The sequence below is a fragment of the Triticum aestivum genome, chromosome 4A (assembly GCF_018294505.1).
Source record: "Triticum aestivum cultivar Chinese Spring chromosome 4A, IWGSC CS RefSeq v2.1, whole genome shotgun sequence".
NCBI classification, from domain to species: Eukaryota; Viridiplantae; Streptophyta; class Magnoliopsida; order Poales; family Poaceae; genus Triticum; species Triticum aestivum.
Genome location: NC_057803.1, coordinates 689,714,831 through 689,736,566, shown reverse-complemented (window position 1 = coordinate 689,736,566; position 21,736 = coordinate 689,714,831). Strand labels below are relative to the sequence as shown.

Here is a 21,736-nt window from a genome sequence, read left to right as displayed (position 1 = left end):
CTACGAGGGTATGTGGATACACTCTCCCCTCTCGTTGTTATACATCACCATGATCTTGTGCGTGCGTAGAAATTTTTTTAAAATTACTACGAACCCCAACAACCTCTTCGGGTGGTCCAGGTCCAAGGGTATCTTCTTGGTTTCTTTTGGCCAGCTGGAAGGAGTCTTGGGTCTCCGACTCCTTGGGGTCTGGTGACAAGTCCGGCTACTTGCCGGCCATGGCCACAACCCGGTCAAGGAGCTTCTTCTCTGCGGCGATCACAAGGAACTCGACAGCCGAATGCTTGCCGCGGCACAGGCGGACGACCTCTTGTCGTCTCCGGCTATGGTCATGATGCCCTTAGTTTCCGGCATCTTCATCTTGAGGTAGGCGTAATGAGGCACTGCCATGAACTTGGCCAGAGCAGGTCGACCAAGTAATGCATGATAAGGGCTCTCCAGGTCCACCACCTCAAACCAAATTGCTTCGTGGCGGAAGTGATCTTTATCTCCGAAGAGGACATCCATCTTGATCTTGCCGATTAGTGAGCAGGAAAGGTCGGGCACGATACCATGGAAAACGGTTCGACTGGGCTGGAGTTGCTTCGCCTTGATGTTCAATTTCTCCATGGTATCGCGGTAAAGGATGTTGATGTTGCTGCCGCCATCTATCAGGACTCGGGAGAAACGAGCAACTCGCCTCTTTGTTGCAAAGGTGGCATCCAACACCAGGGCATAGGAACCTGGAGAAGGCATCAGCTCCGGGTGGTCAGCTCGGCTACAGTTGATGGGCTTCTCAGACCAATGCATGAACTCTGGGACTTTCAAGGCGACAGCATTGACTTCTTGGTACTGCTGGCGCCGGCTGCGCCTGTCATAAGCCTGGCTTGTGAAGACAATGTAAGCTCCGTGCTCTTCGGGGAATTCATCTTGGATGGCTCCGACTGTCGGACGAGTCGCCGACTGCTGAGGACACTACAAGGATTCCGGTCTATTGCAACAAAAAATATTGCTACAACTATCTTTTGTTGCAATAGAATGACATATTACCACAAAATTCGAGTTCGTGGTAATAGGATCTACATATTGCCACAATTTCGTTTCATCGCACTAAGTGCTCGTTTTGTTGCAATAGAAGCCATGTATTGCCACAAGCTGCATTGGCGTTGTAATATGGTAGTGATATTGCGACAGTTTCGTCTCGTTGCGTGAATTGGGCGTCTTGTTGCAATAAAGAGTAGGTATTGCGACAAAGTACATCTTTGTGGTAATATTTAGACATATATTGCAACAACTCTGACATGTGGCGCTAGTCATAGATACTGTTGCAAAAAACGTGGCTTAGTATTGCAACAAAGCATGTATTGGTTGTAACAGGGTGACTTTTTGCCTCACCTTCGTTGCGTTGCAATAACTATTACATATTGTGACAAATTGAGCATCCATGGTAATACGTACAACATAATGCAACAATCCTCTAGTGTTGCCAAAATGGAGCAGGATATTGCAACGATATTCTCTACAGTGCTCCTGATTTTTTCCTTTATTTATTATACTATTTTTCAGGATCTGATTAAAGGGGCATACTAGTTTAAAAAGGTATTAACACATTAGGTACCACAACTTGCACCTAAGTTGCATTTTAGTCACATATCTTGCAAAGTGGACATCGGTGGTACGACAACTTGGAGGAACGCTCGCTTACACGCGTGCTAAGCGTTGCACACTCACGAACGCCCTTCACTTTAGGGTTTCTTGCACCGCCAGGGTCTCCTCCACTTGCCCTACTGACCTCCTCAGGTAGCAAGGTCGTCCTCGGCACCGGAAAGACGGCAAGCTAAGTGCCTTCTCACAAAGGTGAGTCGTGAGAACTGAGCAGCAAATCCTCAAATTCTCTTCCTAATTGTTTTGTATCTTGCCTGATGTGATTGTATGATGTATTTATGTGTGCTGTTAATAAAAAAGGAGATTCCATATAAAATTATCTTGCTTGATGTGATTGTATGTATTTATGTGTGCTGTTAATAAGAAAGGAGATTCCATATAAAATTATGTGTTAAAATACGTCCAGATACATCCCTTTTTATTCATTTTGATGACAAGTATTTCCGGACGGAGGGAGTACAACACATGTTTCAACATGACAGCACACGCAGCCATACTTGTATAGATTGTTCACACAAAAGACCATAAGTTGACAGCTAATTAATGAAAATAGCGACAACACTAAAAGACCACAAGTTCATAGCAACAATGTGTACATAGCATCACTGTCAAAATAGCAACATCACTAAAAGAACAATAACTACTCTTTTCTTCTCTTCATCACGAAACTGTTAGTGCTGGGCACTAGCTTCTATTCCCATTTGCCACAACAGATCACACCATGCAGGGGTGCCTTGTTTGAACCTGTTTCACATCAGAGATACTACTTGTAGGTAACCATAAAAAAAGTTCAGGAACTTATATTCATGGCTTAAACATGTGAAAAGCACCTTACCAAGGGATTAAAAACTACAAAGAACCCCTGGTCACCATCCGATTCTTCTTGTCCCAAAGGAGCAACATGGCCATCATTTACGTAAGCATCGTCATCATCCGTATCATCATCAGACTCGAACTGGACATCTTCAAACTCAACAGATTTTATATTTTCTATGACTAAAACATCAACATTGGATCCTTCATCATCATTTATACATTGTAAAGCAAAATTTGGTTGATGGAAGAAGAAATAGTACTACTGTCAAATGGTAGTATATGTGACATGAGTTTAAATAAGTTCAGTTTAGTACTCCCTCCGTCCCATAATATAAGAACGTCTTTGACACTAGTGTAGTGTAAAAAACGTTCTTATATTATGGGACGGAGGGAGTAGTTGCCTAGATAATGCAAAAACAGAAATTCAGAGAGAGACAGTGAAGATATCACGGCTCAAAACTAACAACCAGATTGTTTAACTTATGCTCAAGAACATAGCATACCTTTATGCTACTAACGGCCACGACTGTGTGGTTCTACATACCTCACGCTACATATCAGGTTCAAGATACTTGCTTGATTCTTTACTTGATTCAGTGTATGATACTTGCCATGCAATTTTACTTTAGGAGTTTCAGTTGAATGGTTGCAGCCATATGTGAATTTTTATAGATGCTTTGATTTGAATGATTCACTCAATTAAAGATGATGTGTGTTTCTGCTTATGTTCCATGACTTCTCATTCAGTGTGTTTTTTGTTTAATTTCTCTTTGGTTTGAGGTTCGGTATTTAGAATCATGGTTCTAACTAAAAGTACTGTTTGCTAATGCATAAATAGCTCAGTCAGTGCTACTTTGTTTTCTTTGAGACGATTTCTTTGTTTTTAATTTAAGGGATCATTTGATCAGGACAGGGATGGCCAAATCAAAGCCAAAACAATATTACCCTAATCCCATGGTCTGAAAATTCTTCCAGATCTATTATTACCTTTGTCACCCGTTCTTTAGAAGATCTTCTGTCACTTGCATTATTTCTCTAAAGCGTGCCATGTGAAAATCTTGTTCTTATGCCTTCCAGATTGTAGTCAAACTGAATCTGGTATAGTAGTTCTAAGAAGCATCATATTAAAAAAAAATAGAAGTTTAACAGATTTTGGTAGAGGACAATTGATTACCAAAGTAATGAGAGCCAAAGAAGAGACCACGTGTGCCTGAATTTAGTGAACAGGGGCATACTGAACGGTGTGAAGCAACACCATCTTAAGGCAAGGAGCCGGAGACAGCAGCTTTGCGATTATACAAGCACATGAGCAGGGAACATATTGAACTGAACTGAAGTATATGAACGGCATTCATGTTCATCAGATTCAGTTTTGAAATTTGCCTGGGTTTTCTATCTTATTATTTGCCTGTACCATCTGATTGCTGCAGATGTGGAAGAGCATGAAAGTAGCTGCCAATAAAATAGCAAACAATAGAAAATTGGTCTGCTACTTTCAAACTAAAAACAGCATCCTTATGTTGTATGTATAGCACAGTACTAATGCCCATGTGATGTATTTTGTATCTAATTTTGATGCACTTGCAATGAAAAATACAGTGGGAAACATGGGGGATAATCATACTATTGTTGTTCAGGTCGTTGGTCGCAAGGGAGACAGGCGAGCCAGTCCGGGCGGCGCTGAGCAGAGGGACGGCTGACCGGGGGAGAGCTGCTGCAGGCCCGTTGGCGCCGGAGTTGAGGTGTCGGGCGGTCCAGCCACGCACCCACTGGCAAGATCGACCAGCCGAGATCCAGGGAGGAGGAGGCTGACGAGCGGAAGGCGCAGAGCGGCAGGTGGCGGAGCAAGGTTAGAGGGAGAGGGTAGCGACAGGGAGGCGCCGGCGTGGGATGCTTCGTCGCGCCGCCATGATGTGGCTGCTGGATGCAGCCAGCGCTCGGGTCGCATGGCGGCGGAACAGGGGATCGAGGTAGTTTTTTTCTGTTTGAAAAGGAAAAAGGAAAAGGAGCACCAGATCGTGGGAAAGAAGGAGCGAAGGAAACAGAAAAAACTGATCGAAGGAAAAGGGGAGGAGATCTCGCACGACGCAACCCACCAGACCCGCGTGTGATCCATGGCACTCCACCAGACAGGAGACAGGGCGATCTGATCCATCGCGCGGATAGCGTATATTACTGAAATACGTCCACGCAAAAAAAAATACTACTGAAATATGTGATCGACGTGGCCCTTTTTTTCTTTTTGAAAGAATATAGTAATTCTATTGACCAAACTTTGATTATCTGCAACTTTTAATAAACCACAAATCTAAATGACCTTATTATTTTTGCATTTTTTAAATTAAATTGTCATTTATATAGTAAGTTGGTTGCATATTTTTACCTACTTAAGTACCGAAACCACTCCTTGGCGATCGATCGCGGCGGCGATCGATTCCGACCGCGCGTGGAGCACGTTCTGTTCCCTTTCCCTTTCCTGCTAGTTTCTATTTTGGGAAAACCCACTCGACCACCGCATCTTATCCTATCCCCTGCGCCTCGCCTCCCTACTCTGCCCTGCCGCTTCCCCTCCTCACCGGCCGCTCCTTCCTCGCGGCAGCCCACTATCCCCGGCGCCTCGCCTCCCTACTCTGCCCTGCCGCTTCCCCTCCTCGCCGGCGGCTCCTCCCTAGCGGCAGCGACCAATACGGCGAGACGACGCGGCCCCACGAGTGCCGGCGAGGTCAGCGGTGAATACGGCGAGGCGCCGCAGCCGCACGAGCCCCCGCGACGTCAACGGCGAATAGGGCAAGGCGCCGCGGCCGCACGAGCGGCGGCGAGGTCAGCAGTGAATACGGCGAGGCGCCGCGTCCGCACGGGCGGCAGGGGCCAAGGCGGACCGGCCGCACAGCCGCCGCGATGTCCAGGGGCGGAAGCGGCCAATACGGCGAGGCGGTGTTTGTCCGGCGGCCGTACGTCCTCATGCTTGGGCTCGACCTCCCGCTGTGCGTCCCCACCGGCATCACCAAGCTTCCCAGCCGCGTCCGCGTCGGCTCCGAGGATGTCCCGGTACCCCCCCCCCCCCAATCCCTCTTCCTTCCGATGAGTTCATAGCTGATGGCGGCCACCTTCTCTGTGCTCACGAACACCCAGATTTGACAGGGAGCAGCACATGGATGTCGATTTTTTGGCACCTCTGCTATCATGAAACTAGTATGGATAGGTTCAGGCACACCTTTGCTCATTTTCAGCATGAGGAGGAAGAAGATGATTTAATTTCTTTGAGGGTAAGGATGATGATGCTGATAGTCCATATGTTGAAGCCCTGCTGACACAGCAGCCTAAGAATGTCGGAAGTGCATCGTTCTGTGATGATTCTGCCAACAAACAAAGGAAGAACAAGGAAGAAGAGAATTCTTGTCCTGTTGCAGTGCAGTTGCCATCTGAAGAAGGCGATCAAGAGCTGAAGCAACATGGAGCATCCCGGCCATCCTTGAATTCTCCTGGCAACAGGAGGCACAGGCGCAGAGGTAACAGAAAGAAGGGGGAAGATGGTTCTGCTTCGAGTCCTATTGAAGCTCATGTGCCATCTAAAAAAACGAAGCAAAACAAGTCAAATTCTCCTGGCAATAGAAGGCACAGGCGTCGTGGTAACAGCAAGGAGTTGCATGATTCTGCTCTGAGTCCTGATGAAGCTCATGTGCCATCTGAAAAAGGGAAGCAAAAGAAGAAGTGGAATTCTCTTGGCAACAGAAGGACCAAAAGTCCTGGTAACAGGAAGAAGTCAAATTCTCCTGGCAACAGAAGGACCAACAGTCCTGGTAACAGGAAGAAGGAAGAAGATGATTTAATTTCTTTGAAAGGACTAATCCTGTGAGGATGCTGTACAAGAAAATAGGAGCAATATGGATCTCAAAACTGAAGAAAAGCAGGCCACCTTAGTGGCTCTGTGCTCAGAAAAGAGGATTGCTTACTGTTTCACAAAAATAGGATTTTTCTAAGCCATCCTCTGTCTATTAGACCTTTTTCTAAGCCAGTCAAAATTACCAGGATAAAATCAGGGATTAAATGAGCGTTGGTTTGAACTCGACAAATATATTTTATCAGTTAACCATGTTATGTAGCTACTGCATTGTCTTGCCGATAATCGTCTTCACACACTAGATATCAATTTATATGTGTGATTTCATTTGAATCTCGTAAGCCATAAAATTATTTTTGGCATCATCTGGTAGCCGGAAAAATGTTTAGTGTTTACTCACTCAATGTGGGTTGGGTCCTATCTTGCTTTTGTTTACTATACTCCTACTTGTTTATGTTAGCAATTAGAAAACCTAAGATTTAGGGCCCAAATCCAGGCCCCATGACTAATTTGTTAATGCATTAACCAAATGTGAAATGTGGCAGCATCAGCATGAGTATCGGGGGCCATCCTCCTTGGAATTTTGTCACTCTGTTTTTCTTGCTGGTCAAAGTGCGAGTACTGACAGGGGTTTTTGTTCTTAGATTTGGCCACCGGAGCGGATTGGTTCGATTGGTTCAAAGGAGTAGGACACGGGTAAATTGAATTCTTTTGCCATTAATTTACCTTTTGCCATTTTTCCCACAACCATCCAAGTCAGAGTATAAGCGACAGTTCATATGATGCAGCCAGGCCCTGCATTTGTTGGTGCATCTTCATGTCTACCATTTGATACTTCACAATTTTGGTCCTTGCCCCCCGGAAGCCAACCCCGTTCAGCGAATCTATGGCATGATTCAATTGGTGTGTCTCATGTCGTAACTCATCCGCCTCAGTCTCGTCTTTCGTTGACGCCGGAGCACAACGTAGTAGTGCTCGGGGGCGCATCTCTGCGGAAATCCTTACAAAGTATCTGAACCGGCTGTGGAGATTGGAAAAGGAAATCCCTAAATGCATCTCTGAAACAATGACATTTTTTCAGTAATGAACTGAGACTAGCAGTTCATTTTTATTCTGTAGGGGGGATCTTTTTGGATGAAATTCTGAACACTATTCAAAGAAATAAGCAGCTGGCATTTGTTCTAGAATATACTAAGTCTGTGAACATTGTTTGTTTCTCTGTAGCCATTGTTCAAGAATGTACTAATTCTCTGAACATTGTTTTGTTTTCCTATAGCAAGTTATTTCTATAAATACTGAACATTTGCAAGGAAATCAGCAGCTTTCATTGTTAAGAGAATGAGCTAATTCTCTGAAAAACGTGTTGTTTTTCTGTAGCAAATTATTGTATGAATTCTGAACATCTGTGCAAAGAAACTGAGCTCTGAACATTATTCAAAACAACAGAGATAGAGCACAATCTGTATGTACATGAGCATTAAGCTAGAAGAATTCCTAATGTTACTGTGTTCCTTGTGTTTTTGGTTTTTTTCTCTTCCATGCTGTAGCACAGAGTCCATAAGTTTCATTGTTGTTGATTTTTGGTCAGTTACATATTTAACTGCAACCTGTTTTCTTGTTCACGCTGATTTTCAAAGTCCAAACTATTTGTCAGATAAAGACAACTCATTTTTAGCAGTTCATAATATTGTCGCTGTTTAGGGTCTAGTGTTTCCTTCCTTGCTTTTTGCATCACGATGCTTCACCCATGTTTTGACTATTTAAGTTGGTGTACAACTGTACATGGTATGTAAATATAATAGTCTGTTCTAACCTATTCTCTGTTTTTTTTCAGAGCGTGGCCTCCGAACATTCAGCAAAACAGGGACATTGTGAATTTACTAGATTGCGACAAGTCTACACAGGGAATAGGCCGAGTTTGCAATGAGCAGCTTGCAGAGCTACTATGGCCTGAGTTCTCAAAGAGGAGATGGCATGGATTTAAGTACATTAATGTCCTTGTACAGCAAGGGAAGCTCCCAAGGTATTGGAAGTGAAATACTCCCAAATTCTTCTTCTCCGCCTGACAGTACACAAAGCATTGGAAGAGGCAACTGGGCGACCAAAGAATTAGTTCATTGGTTCCATACGCCATGGCAGAAAGTGGAGGCCGATCCCCAGGATGACCCTTTCTGCCGGATTCAATTAAGATGACGAAAAGTTTTTTGCCAAGGCCTTTTTTCCAGTATGCGTTTGAATATGGACACAGACTCAAAGAACGGTGGGATCTTTATGTGGTCGGGCTCCAAGTGGACCTTCAACCATGAGTCCTTCACCTGTCCGTTGCTCGACGGTCTGCCCAAACCTGTGCCGGGTCGTAGGATGAAAGCTGCTTTTACTAAGTTCTACTCAATGTAGCGGCGCAATAGGAGTTATTTTTGTATTACCGCTCTGCTATTGCAAGCTTCGTCTGGATCTGTTATGTCATCCATATGAGCTAAGTTGAGAGGGAAATGGAAGAGGAGGCTTGGTTCGACATGATCTTCTGTCACGTCAATCCTTGTTCCTCAGAGCGGCGATCACACAACGGATGGGATTATGGAGTCGTCAAACGACATTACAGTTGCATCAAACGTATCTAAGCAATGGTAACATCATTTGAAGAACATCCCTTCTATTTCTTTTCATTCCCTGATTTTTTCGTTGGTTAATAACTTACAGCGTAAATGTCAATAACTTACAGCATAAATATCTTTTTATAGGTAGTCTTTCAAACTAAAACGACAACACAGGCCTTACAAGATACTTCCTTTTTTCGTCCACTTTTTCTTCCTGCTAGTATCAGGTTCGGTAACATACACACAAGTAAAAATGCTCATCGTTTTTCTCTGCGCCACCATGCAAAAAAAAAAAGTGCCCCAAGAAGATAATTGCCTCCATTTCTTTCCCGTAGCATCCTATGTGCGTTGTAGCTCTCTGCCCACGACGTTGCGTTATGTCACCTGTTTTTGGAGGACAGATAAAGGGAATTAGTCCCTTCTACTTTATATATAAGAAAATATGATAGCCATAACAAATCCTATAAGATTAACACTGCTAGTCTAGAATATTTAAGCATTACCGGATTATTTTGGGGGCATTGTGGCTTTTTATGGCCTGGCAGCCTGCACTTGGAACACTTCCTCACTGCTTTTTGTTTCTTAAGCTTATTAGAAGCCTTTTCATACATGGACTTTGGCCTATCACAAAGGTTGAAACCTTTTGTGCGTGACAGCGGGGGGTCTCTCAACCCAAATGTTTGATGCACCTCAGCGCCACCCATGCTAGACGCACCAATGGTAGACACAATGTTTTGATGCACCTGCGTAGGGATATGCAGGTCGCCATCCCCCTCCTGCCTGGCATCAACATTCAGTTGCTGAGGATCATCAATACACCGTCGCTTCCCACCTGAGAGTTGTTGTTCTTGGCGGAGCCGCTTGTCTAACCTGACTTTGTTTATTGCCTCACCAATTCCTTCCACGAACAGGTCGTACGACCCGTCGTCCGTGCATTCGTTTGACAATGCGTCCGACACCTGGCTCATGACTATAGAATGCCTGACTGTCAAGTGTGTTCTCTGTCCATTTTGACCAACATTTCCATCCGTCATCATAGCTAACACATGCCCTGCAGCTACTGTCCACCTAGGATTTATAAAGCTTTCAGGGAGGCTACTCAACCCAATGTGTCTTGCTACCGCTAGGACGTGGCAGCAATGCAAACCGTCCCGATTGAACTTGGAACATGAGCAGCGGTAGACATCATCAGGTGATATTGACACAGTGTATATCCTCTTTGAAAACTCTGCGCCCTGGTATTCGCCACGCCTTGTCACAAGAAATGTTCTTGTTTCACCAGCAGCAGCAACGACCTCAACTCTGTAAGCTGTGGTTTTTTTCATCTCTTCCACAAATTTGGCGTATATTGGTGGTGTGTATATCTTTGCAGCCTCTCTTTCCATAGGGTCGTAACTCCAGTAACGTTGTTCTCTCAGTTTTGATTTCCCTCTCAGTCGATCAAGGTCGCTATGCTTCTTTTCCTGAACAATCTGGTACTGGTTGAAAAACGTCGCAATCGAGTCCTTTCGCAGGACGTAGCCTTTGAACAGAGAGTTGGTGCTCTCGCTCCTCCCAGTTGATGACGTGAATGGGAAAAATTTGTCCATGTCGTACGCAGGGACCCACTCATCTCTGATTTCAAACAACCGCTTTAGGTGGGTTTCATCCTGAGCATCATGCTTCTCCAACAGAGCGTGCCATCCGCTCTCAAACTCTTCAGGCGTGAACGAGTTCCTGATTAGGCCCCGGAGCTCTGCATGCAAAGTTCCTCGGGCAGCAAAGAAAGGGACTAGTTTCTGTTTCATTTTCCTCTGGATGTGCCAGTTGCAGAAGTGGTGGGTTGAGTGCAACATGACAGCACGTATAGCATTCCGCATTGCGACATCCTGGTCTGTTATTATGGTTTGCGGGTGCAGACCCCCCATCGACCTCAGAAATGCTCGAAACAGCCACCTGAATGTGTCTTCCTTCTCATCCTTTAACAATGCCGCACCAAACAGGACAGTCTTTCCATAGTTGTCCACGCCAACCACAGGGGCAAATAGCATATTGTACTGGTTTGTGGAATAGGTGGTATCAAAAGAGACAAACTGCCCAAACTGGCTGTAGTTTGCTCTACCTATCTGATCTGTCCAAAACACACTTCTAACGGTGTTGTGTGCGTCGACCTGGAGCTGGTAACTGAAACCTGGCATCTTCTCCTCAACGCTCTTGAAAATTTTCAGCAGCTCCTCAATGTCTTTGTTCTTGTGTTTAAGTCTTTTCTTTGCATTGCGGTTGCTCAGATACTTAGCATCAAAAGGTACTCCTCTGAAGCTCCCCATCATCCTCCTGAATATGGTCATCACTTTCCTGGGGGGCACTCTGCTTTCTTGAAGAATGTCAATCAATGCCTTGTCAGATTCAGACATCCTTTTGTGGCACTTCATAAACCTAACCAGCCACTCACTAGGAGACAGCTCATGATTGTGCTCAAGGTTTGTGGATTTTATAACCCATCGTCCAGATTCTTCTTTCACTATTATCTTAACTGGACACATTGTCCTGTTGATTCTGGAAGTCATCCTCTTCCTCAGCGCAGAGTCGTTGCACGCATTTGCCCGACTCCGGTTACAGCTGAATGACTGCTTGTTTATCTGCTTTGAAACCCTCGACTCATATGTGGTGTCCCTTTTTACCGCAAAACCCACACGCCGGGCATATGAGGCGAAAAAGAAGAATGCTTGGTCCCTTGAATCGAACTCAAGACCTGGCTCCGGCGCAGGAGCTTCCATGATTTCCCGAACAGATGGATAATCACCATTACCAAACATTCGGTCCATATCATGTTCCTTGGCTGTCGGGGGCTCAGGTTCAAGTGCACTTTGAAGCTCTGGGTCTGCAGCCACACCATCAGTCTGTTCCACACCATCCAGCACCGAATCTCCCTGGTCCGTGGCTACAGCTGCTCCATCCACCGGATTCGGGCCTTGCTGCGACTGGTGGACTGCGGAAGCAACGTCTCCACCCTCAGCAAGCTCATCTTCATGTATATCCATAACCTGGAAAAAACATACAGATGCAATTCCTTTTTTCTATAAGTATTTTTCTCTTTTTGGTTATTTTTAGATAGGTACACCTCACAAACTTGTGCATTTTTCAAAACATCCCATAAGAGTCATAGTTTCCTTTTCTTCATACCTCATTCAAGTCGAAGAGTGGTGGCTGCCTTTGCTCATGTGACTCTGTTGTATCCATGTCGAGAACATCATCAACCGAAGTGCCTGCTGCATTGAGACCATCCTCATCTGCATCAATAGCCTGGGGGCGGCACATAGAAAAGCATTTTGTGTTTATAAGCTCCTCATTTTTATCTCTTTTTTGATAGTAAATAGCATGCATGCAGCTTGTGTTTGTTCATCAAACCATAGGTACTCAAAGTCATGTTTCTTTTGTACCTCGTTTAAATCAAACAGTGCAGGTTCTTTATGCTCATGAGGATCTGTTCCCGCGAAAGCCCCTGTCTCCGCCATGCCAAAAGCAATATTAGCTGAATGACTCGCCGAATTTATGCTAGCCTCAACTGCCGCAAGCTCTTGAATATTCTCTTGCTCCTCTCTAGCGCGACGCCTCTGCACAAATGACTTTTTTTGTTCCGCGAGAGGGAACGGGGAGGAGGGGAGTAGCAGCGTTAGCATTTCCCTACTTATTGAACCTCTTGCTTTTTGCTACAAAGAATTATTAAAGAGAGAGGGGGTTCGGGGTGATACCTGTGTAAATCTTTCCAGTAAAACGTGCACTGGCATGCTTGATGAACCAGCATTCATCATTTCTCTTACTAGCGGAGAGACCACACCAGCACTGGTCATCTGAAAAGGAAGAAAAAAGAAATGCAAATTAGAATAGTCACTTGTGTTTTTCCTGCAAAATCATAAATGTGCATTGTTCGAAGTCACATATCCAGTTCATTTCTTCTTTTAATATTTTTTCCGCTTACATATTATATATATTTCCTACAGATAGAAAGAATCCTCAAGATCCTGGTGCATTCTTTTTTGCTGTCGAAACTGAAGAAAGAAAGTGCCAGAACAACATCCTGTGTTCATTTTCTTTTTAATTTTCTTCCACGAGAATCATGGTTCTGTAAACATAGCAGCAGTTTCAAAATGGCTCAATAAGTACAATGCATTCTTTGTCATGTAACAGCGTTCCTAAGCTATTATTGAATGATCACGGTTTTTTTCAACACGTCCTGGACTTTACATTTGATATATACATCAAGTTTCTGGGACAGAAAACCATCATGGACAACATATATTTTTGCTCCTTTTCACCCACTCTGTTCTTTTCTATCGGGGTTGATCCCCAAATCAGGTATGTTTGTTTTTTAACTACTAATCAGAGAAGCAGATAAAATGTAAAGGGATTTTCACAATGGAAGAGAAAATCAAAGAAAATGGTGGAGGAGAACTAACCATTTTTTTGGTCTTGTTTTTTTTTCCTGTGCCTTTTTTTGCGAAGCCCTCCTGCTCAATTCCTCTTTTTTGATCCCTTTCTCTTTTGTTTTAGTTTTGCTCTCAGCAAGGGTGCTTCGCTGTATCAATGACGAGCCATCCTTACCTAGCTATGTGCTCGACAACTGCAGCCAAGATCGCTTCCTCTCTTCTTTCCCCCCACCCCCCCAAATTTTTTTGGCTCTGTGTGTGATGGGAAAGGGGGCTGGGCGATGACACGTGATGGGATCGCCAAGATTGTAGCAAGGGGAGAGGGGAATCAAGCTAATTGTCTAAAGATCCGCCCCTCCCCCAAGAAAAGTTTCGGCCGGTGCAAAGAATCACGACCTGAATTTGATCCCGATTTCTCTCTCTAATCACGGGGGGTTAGGGGTTTCTGAGGTTGAAGACGATGTGGTTCTTTTCAGATTTATCCCCATAGTTTATTTTTATTCTATATCACCTATCTGGACGGCGCGGAAGGACTAAAAGGGTAAGGACAAAACTGATTTGTTTTCACTGGACCCCCTGTTTTCTATCTTCCATTGCTTCTTTTTTTTCAGTCCAAATTGACTAGCGCACAGCGTCGGCTTCTCCCGTCAGCGGATCCACAGGCGGGGCAACAACAACCAAATCCGGTGGGCGGACGGGGAACTTGAGGACGGAGGATGGCGGTGGAGTTCCCCATCACCTTGCGGGAGCTCTACAGGAACGCCATCACGAACTGAGTAAGTCTGGATCTCACGCCCTTCTCGTCGTTCTCGTCCCCTATTTCGACCATATTTTTTTACCATTTTAGCATACGCCTTCCTCAGATCCGAAAGGATTCCAACCCTCTCCCACACACCCCACTGCTGGATGAGACCCATGTGTATTCTGTAGTATGTTTTTTGTTTTTGCCTAATACTTGCTTAGCTCGTCATCTAAATATACATCAAATTTAAGAGCAACGGGGAGCAGTGGAAAATATAGGTATATTTCTCATATGTCATTGCTCTAATCCCCATCTTTATGTGGATTATGATTAAAGCAAATACACCTGACTGTTTTAACATGCCAAGCATATTAATATATGCTTACATAATCCAAATGAAGAATAATCAAGACCATGCGGCTGATCACCAGTTGTAAAGTTACATCTTAGAAAAGCTGTAGTTTAAATCAGAATTCAGCATTTTGTTTGGGAATGTTGGACTGATTGTGCATTGTTGTATTCATTTTTGGTTGCGTATTCTGATCCAAAGGTGGCATTTTCACAAATTCAGGTGTTGAATCCAAAATCTGGCCCCCATTTGTTTATTCAAGGATGCTTCCTTAAATGGTCATGCCCTGCATCCCCTTCCCATTGATTGTTCTTTTGAATGCTTCTTATGTGGTTGTGTGTGTGTGTGACGGAGTGTTTATGCATGCTGTGTTGTGGCTGTGGCTGTGTGTGGCGTGTGCCTTTGAGCGTGGTGTTGGGCAACGCCACTGGCTGACACAACCTCTGAATCTTTGCCCCTCAACAGTCTTCATCCAGTGCTTGGGCCGGCCTTGAGATATGATGCTTGGGAGATCAGGCGCATGAATGTGTCTGTTTTGATCTGTGATGTTGCTGTTGTGGTGCATGCATGATCCATCATATGGTTTCATTGTGTGGATGAATTTGTCTCACCTCTGGGAGCACTGTGGATGGCGCAGGGAAAAAAGGCTAGTGGCTACATACATATTCACTTATTCAGTCAGAATGGCCAATTTATTCAGGGTTCGTGTTGAGCTGCTGCATTTGCTTTGGTTTATTTATTGCAGTAATGTATATGGAAATGCACAGTGGGTCACTGTGTTTGCATGAGGGCCACTGAGTGCATCAATACACACAGGTTAGCATTTGGCGCCTTGTGGTGATTAGTTGCCACTTTGACCTGAACAATTCTCTAAGAAACAGGAGCCTGAACATGGATGCATATGCTTTTCTTGTGGTCTTAGGACCCAAGCAGAGCAACAGAAAGCACTGATCAACACAGCTTGTCCTCACAAGCACATAGAATTATTTCCTGATGTGCACCTTCATCAACTTTTTTTTGCCGGGTGTTGAGCAGAGATGTGTTAAAAGTGCAGGCACTTTTTTCCTTCTGCATTTGTTTATGAGTGGAAAGGATACGAGACTTTGCCCTCCTCCCAGTAGCCGAAGTTGTTTTTTTAATTGCGATAATGAAGTGTTGCTTCTACTTGCTCAACTAACCATGTGTTACCTGTTCTCTAGTATAAATTTCTGCTACCTATCTGCTGTTTTTTATTTTTCGTAGTAATCAACCTAGGCTTCAAGAAACATCTTATCCTTAGCACAGCCTATCAGAGTAATTTTTTTATAGTACTCATGTTTGACCTTTGTTCTTCATAAAAAACAAACTAACAATGCTCAGCATGCTGTACTGCACTAAAGATGATCATTGTTACTTTTTGTTAACTTTTCATACATTTTTTAATATAAAGATGCTAAGCATGGTCTTTTCACATTTTTTACACCAAATGACGCATAACTTTTTTTAATTACTTCCTTTTTGAGTATTGTCATTTCATAGTTCTCACATAATCATGAATAATCTTCTCTCGGATTTCAGATTTGGCATTAGGAGTTGCTAATAACTCGAAGGGAACAAGGAAATTGTTGGCTTTCTTCAATACATCCAACCAATAGATTTTTATATCAACCATGGCTGAGCAGGCAAGAGCAGTGAGTTCCTTTTAATTTTTGCATTTACATAATTTATCTCAATTGATCACTTTCTTCACTGCAGAAATGTTTTATATTCCTTGCACTCGCTGATTTTTTTTCTTAATAAATGATTGTTTACAGGATTTTGCAACAAAGCTCTCACTACGGAAATTCATGGCGACGGCGCAGCGTGTAACTCTAGATCAAAGGCAGCTTGCCCGTAGCATGGGCCTGGATCATCTGCTTGACCTAAAATGTGATACTCTGCCGCGCGGTGTCGTTCATTATCTGGCATCAAACTTTGATGTACCCTCAAGGGCTATTGAACTCCCCAATGGGTTCAAGTTCACAATCACACCCTACTGCATACACCAGGTCCTGGGGATACCACTTGGCAGCAGAACCATAGAGAAGAAGCAAAACCCAGCACTTAGATCACTGATTGCTCAACAGACAAAATGCAAAGGAAACTACCCAACCATAAACGAGCTGGATAACTTGATACAACCTGGGCTAGATGGAGATTCATTCAAAAGGATTTTCACAATGTATGCGCTCACCGTGCTCCTCTGCCCTTCAAGCCATGGGGCTGCTAGTCCAGATTACTACCACATTCTGGAAGACCCTGAACAGATTGGCTCATTCGACTTCTGCATGGCTGTCCTTGACAAGCTTGTGGCGTCAATTGATAGCTACAAGGCTGGAGCCACAACGGTGCTCGGCGGGGATATCTTAACACTCAGGTGTGTAGATACAAAGCATATTATGGATACTTCTTTTTTTCTTTCTCTCTTTCATATCCACATACGTCTCTTTGACAGAATATATATATGGTTTCTTCAAGCACACTATTTCTTTTTTCATCTCTTTTTTGCTCTTCATCCTCTTTGCGCAGATCATATACTTTGAATTTCTTGACACCGACATCATGCCGGTCACAAGCAAGCGGCCACGGATTTCACTTTGGACGTCTGAAATTGTAGCAGAATATGAAAGGCGGGACTGCACAAGCAGCGATAAATTGCTTTACGGCAAGCTCCCGGTAATTATTTTTTGTGAACACGCAAATCCTTTTGTTTGAGGTTTTAACCATCCCTCGCACTTTTCCTTTGAAGAAAGATGGTTTCTCTCAGCCACCCCCTATGATTCTGACATGGTGTAAACATAACAAAACTTATGGCAGACAAAGCGTGTCTCGGAAACACCCTTCGGTCAAATCAACAGACAGCCAAAAGTCACACTAGGTGCCTCGTATGATGAACTCCTGCAGTTCACCCTCTCAATTGTTCCAGAGGAAAACCACCAGATGGTATTTTTTACTTTTGTCTTTTAGAGGTGCAGCATTCAGTTTTATTTTTAATAAAATATATTTGCTTTCTTACATTTTTCTTTTTACAAATTTCAGGTTTTAGACGAGCTTCCAAAGATTATGCATAGCATGCAGAGCGAGCTTTTTGATTCAATGCAAAATGTACTCGCCAAGAACTTTATGAACCTGCTGAAACTGATGTCGTCAATGCATTCTTCATCACCTAGCAAAAAACAGAATAGCACAGACAAAGATTCAAGTTGCGTGCCCATTTCAGAGGCTCCGACGGTTCCTTGTGGTAGCCACTCCAGCTTGCAAATGACAAGTACCACACTGGCTGAAAGAAAACAGGATAAGCCTGAAGCAAAAACAGGGGCAGAATGTGGCTCAGGGCAGGAAACAGAGCACGTTTTTACAGCTGAAGAAACAAAGCCATTGTCTGAAGTACAAAGGAAGAACAACAAAGCCCCCGTACCCGTGCTCTTGAGTTTTGAGGATACAAGTGATGAAGTTTTGGCGGAATGGGACAAACAAGCATGTGCCAATGCCAGGGTACCCAACGTTGAAAGCCTACTTCGAATAATTGACACAATACCAATTTCGACCGACCCAGACCTGCCGCGCTGCACGGAAGCATTGGAGGGGATGTACCCACAGAAGGTGCAGGTTGGAGATACCGAGGCTGAACCTACCCACACTTTTAGCTTGCTTTCTTATGTTCTTGACGAGAAAGCATTTTGGCACCGACCGCTGAGTCCACGAGAGCCAGATTTATTAACCTGCAGGGAGCTCAATCTGTTTGAAGAATGGAAGGTCTCTACCAAGGTTGATGGTAGTGAAGGTCCAACCAGCAGTGACCCTATCAGGACGACAGAGGACATCACTAATAGAAACAAAAGGACGACATGCATGTCCTTAAACGAGACGGCTGACAACTGCGTTGCTTTGAAAAAAAGGGCAAGGATGTTTCAGAACATAGATGAGCTGTCGAGCAAAATTCATCATGAGATGCCACACACTTTAGGAACTGTAAGCGCATCATCACACCAGAAAGATCAGTCATCAAGCGACGCTAATCTTGGTCAGATCCAACAAACACCGGTCCATGGCACCTCTTCAGCTACCAACAAAGACTTCCCATGGGACGACCCTGATATGGTAGCGCAGTTGATCGAGTCTACCGATAGGATTGAGGAATTGTGGTTTTCACAACAAAGACAAACTCAGTATACCACATCAGTTACACAAGACATCCACATATCAGAGATCAAGCCCAATGAGATTTGTTGCAATTTCACCTCAAATCCAGTCGAAAGTGCTGTTTTCAGCGACATTGTGTCACGAATACCACCTCATTCAAGGCAAAAGAGGTATCTCAGTAACAATCTCCTCTTTTTTTGTTTTTTCTTCCTTTTTTCTCCTCAATGGGGATGCACTGTCTGTATAACAAGGAATATTTTTGTCCTTTTTCATTCCTATTTTTTGTTCCCATCAAGCTTCTTTCCCATCTGAATTTTCCATATTTTTCATTTTGTGGCAGCCCAAGAATAGTACAAATGGGCTCGACATGGGTTGAACATAGGGTTTTTGGCCTGAGCATGCAAGTGTATGGCCGGGTCAATAAGTACGTGATCAATATGTTGGGAAAAGCAGTAATGGCCGAGCAAACCGAAAAGGATAGGCTCAATCTTCTCCCGCGAAGTTACTGGTCAAGATACTATGTCGAATGCGACAATGCTGTAAGTAGAAACATAAATATGTGCAGACAATACTTTTTTTTCATCCAATGCTCTGTTTCTTTTTTGCGAGCCCCCCTCCCTTCTTGGTGCCATTGATGCATCTTTGATCCGGTCAAATTTTTCCAGAAATTATTCCAAAATGCATTTGAAACTCCATTGGCGTTATCTGTTCACCTGAGGGAGACAATGATAGGATTCCATCTTGACCGAATTCACATGGTATTTTCGTAGTCCAGTAAACAAGCCATATAATTTATAGTCTCCATGCAAGTCCCATGTCTTTTCTATTTTTCAGTAAAAAGTCACCATGGCGTTTTGTGCTAATTTTGTTTTGTTTTATTTTTGGATCAATGTACAGGTGTTTTTACCTTTAAGCTCATACAGTTTCTGGTACACGGTTGTTGCTAACTTTAGGAAGAAATTGTTCGAAGTCCTCTGCCCAAACAACAGAATCGACTTGATTGCTGACGAAGCTCAGCTTGTAATCAAGAATTTCAAAGCGGCTTTCAAGCTGGCATACAAGAGATCACAACTAAATGTGACTGACATGGGTGTGTCTTTCCGGAGTGTGTGCTCTTCAACTAAAGAGTAATGCAATCCAACGACTGAAATACTCAAGCAATTTTATGCATGATCCTTTTCAGTATTTTTTTTCATCTAACTTCAGTGATGTGAAAAACATAATTATGAATTGCAGGGCAGACAGTGGGATCTTCACAATGAAGTTGGTACAAGGACATGATGGAGACAACACTTTGTGTTTCGAACCCGTAAGTCATAGCAACCACCCCTTTTCGTCTTTTTTGTATTATTTTTTTGTTCAACTGATAACACACACATCGCATATCCATGTAATGTAGCTCAACTTTTTGCTGCTTAAAACCTCATCCTTTTTTATGTTTTTTGTCAGGCTCATTTTTTTTAGTCTCTCACAGGTGTTTATCTTTTTTTATTCTTATATCCTGCTGCGTTTTTACACCAATATAACATGTTTTTTCCTTTTTTACTTCCAGTTAACTGTTATTTTTATGTAAAACAAAAACAGGAGCATGCAAAGAGCCTGCGCGAGAGTCTAACTTACTACATGGTTGCTCACCCTTGCAATGAAAAACTGATGCCAGAAACCAAAGAAATCTTAAGAAAATATGTGAGTATTGACTTATCTCTTTAATAATCCCCCCCCCCACACACACACACGCACACACACCCCACCTCTTTTTTATTTAGCTGGTTTTTGCTACATCGTTTATTTTTTTGCTTTCTTTTAGTTATTCACAATGTTCTTAAACTTTCTTCTTTCATTGAAAAAATAACTTTCTTTTTTTCTATGCATTTTTCTTTCCTGCAGGGTGTTCCATTTGACTACTCGGTACGTATGACTAAAGGAAATTTCCGTTCATTTTTCTCTTTTTTTTTGCAAACAGATTTTTTTCTCTTTTACAGTTTTTCCAAGTTTGCATGCATTCCCCCATGATTTTCTAACCTTTTTCTCTTCCTTTTCTCATGAACATAAATCTCACAGACTCCAGGGTATTCTCCATGGGGTCCTGTTGCAGAACAATGTTAACTACATCTGGCTGGAAAAGGTCAGATTCTTAAGAATACTTCACAAAATCAGTACTGGAATCCTTGCCCTTTTGCCATTTACATTTTTTTTAGGGAAGCCACATGACCAAATACCGAAATATATTATATATAGATCATTTTTTTTGAATAGTTAAGCTTTTTTTTAATACAAATAGGTTAGAATTTATACTGGGAAGTTGAAACCATGCCTGTCCCCTCATTTTCCTTTTTCCATTCAAACTTTCTTCATCTTCTTTTTCCAATGGTCTACTAGAGATTTTTGTCACCACTAAAATACATTTTCTTTTGTATGCAGATCATCCCAACAGGACTAAATCACGACCCTAAGCTCCCGGAGGATCACCCAAGGATGGCAAAACGCCGTACACATGAGAATGATTCATCGATAAGAGGATTATTTTTGGCGAAATACTGTTTTTATTTTAATTTTTTTTTTGCTTTTTAGTATAGAAAACACATACATTCTTATATATCCTTTTTTTGGATAGTGATGACATTTTTGTCCAACGCAAGTTCTTGATCTTTTTGTTCAGATACAAATTAATTGGCAACACCGTCCTGTGGGTCCTTGAGCGGATCCCACATTAGCTCCAAGACGCTGGTCTCTAACTAGAAAAGTAAATGCTTGAGCTTGAGAAGCTTCTGGCCCGGTGGGTCCATAAAACTCACTCGGATAAGCTGTATTATTGAACCATACAAAACAACAAGCGATAAAACCAAAGACAGATAAAGCAGCTAAACTATAAGACAAGTAAGCTTCTCCAGACCATACAAATGCACGGCGAGCCCATGCGAAGGGTTTGGTTAAAATATGCCATATTCTGCCAAATACACAAATAAAACCCAACCATACATGCCCACCAATTATATCTTCTAAATCATCTACACTAACAATCCACCCTTCTCCACCAAAAGGAGATTTTAGTAAATAACCAAATATACCAAATGCGGTAGCAACGACAGACGCCGAGACGAGCACGTGACACCACTGCCACCCTGTCTTAGCGTAACGCGAGTCGAGGCAGACGTCGTCGAGGTAGCGACGACGGACGCC

General features: G+C 43.2%; 1 protein-coding gene and 1 long non-coding RNA gene across 8 annotated transcripts; one reads left to right on the top strand and one right to left on the bottom strand.

Annotated features, from left to right (window-relative positions):
- Positions 1-4,878: 4,878 nt before the first annotated feature.
- LOC123088175 (uncharacterized) lies at positions 4,879-21,417 on the top strand. 7 transcript variants are annotated; one of them, XM_044510360.1, is made up of 18 exons: positions 4,879-5,508; positions 5,593-6,997; positions 8,136-8,914; positions 13,429-13,845; positions 13,916-14,080; positions 15,953-16,065; positions 16,189-16,790; positions 16,943-17,089; positions 17,231-17,356; positions 17,453-18,726; positions 18,897-19,095; positions 19,222-19,314; positions 19,454-19,683; positions 19,793-19,865; positions 20,141-20,242; positions 20,444-20,464; positions 20,625-20,681; positions 20,978-21,417. In XM_044510360.1, exons 8-18 carry the CDS (start codon positions 16,976-16,978, stop codon positions 21,125-21,127), a joined length of 2,439 nt encoding a protein of 812 aa, XP_044366295.1. In that variant the 5' UTR covers positions 4,879-5,508; positions 5,593-6,997; positions 8,136-8,914; positions 13,429-13,845; positions 13,916-14,080; positions 15,953-16,065; positions 16,189-16,790; positions 16,943-16,975; the 3' UTR covers positions 21,128-21,417. The 7 variants fall into 7 exon arrangements, with proteins under 7 accessions (XP_044366295.1, XP_044366294.1, XP_044366296.1 ...); XM_044510359.1 differs by having other exon boundaries at positions 8,136-8,928; XM_044510361.1 differs by lacking the exon at positions 13,429-13,845.
- Positions 12,317-13,534, bottom strand: LOC123088176 (uncharacterized). Its single transcript, XR_006441714.1, has 3 exons — positions 13,335-13,534; positions 12,630-12,728; positions 12,317-12,503 (listed from the first exon to the last, which is right to left on the bottom strand). It is a non-coding gene; the product is annotated as an uncharacterized lncRNA (long non-coding RNA).
- Positions 21,418-21,736: the final 319 nt, after the last annotated feature.

Coding starts and splice junctions, on each gene's coding strand:
- LOC123088175 (XM_044510356.1), top strand. Junction 17,357..17,452: donor CAGAGGAAAACCACCAGATG/GTATTTTTTACT, acceptor TACAAATTTCAG/GTTTTAGACGAGCTTCCAAA. Junction 20,682..20,977: donor ACTACATCTGGCTGGAAAAG/GTCAGATTCTTA, acceptor TTTTGTATGCAG/ATCATCCCAACAGGACTAAA.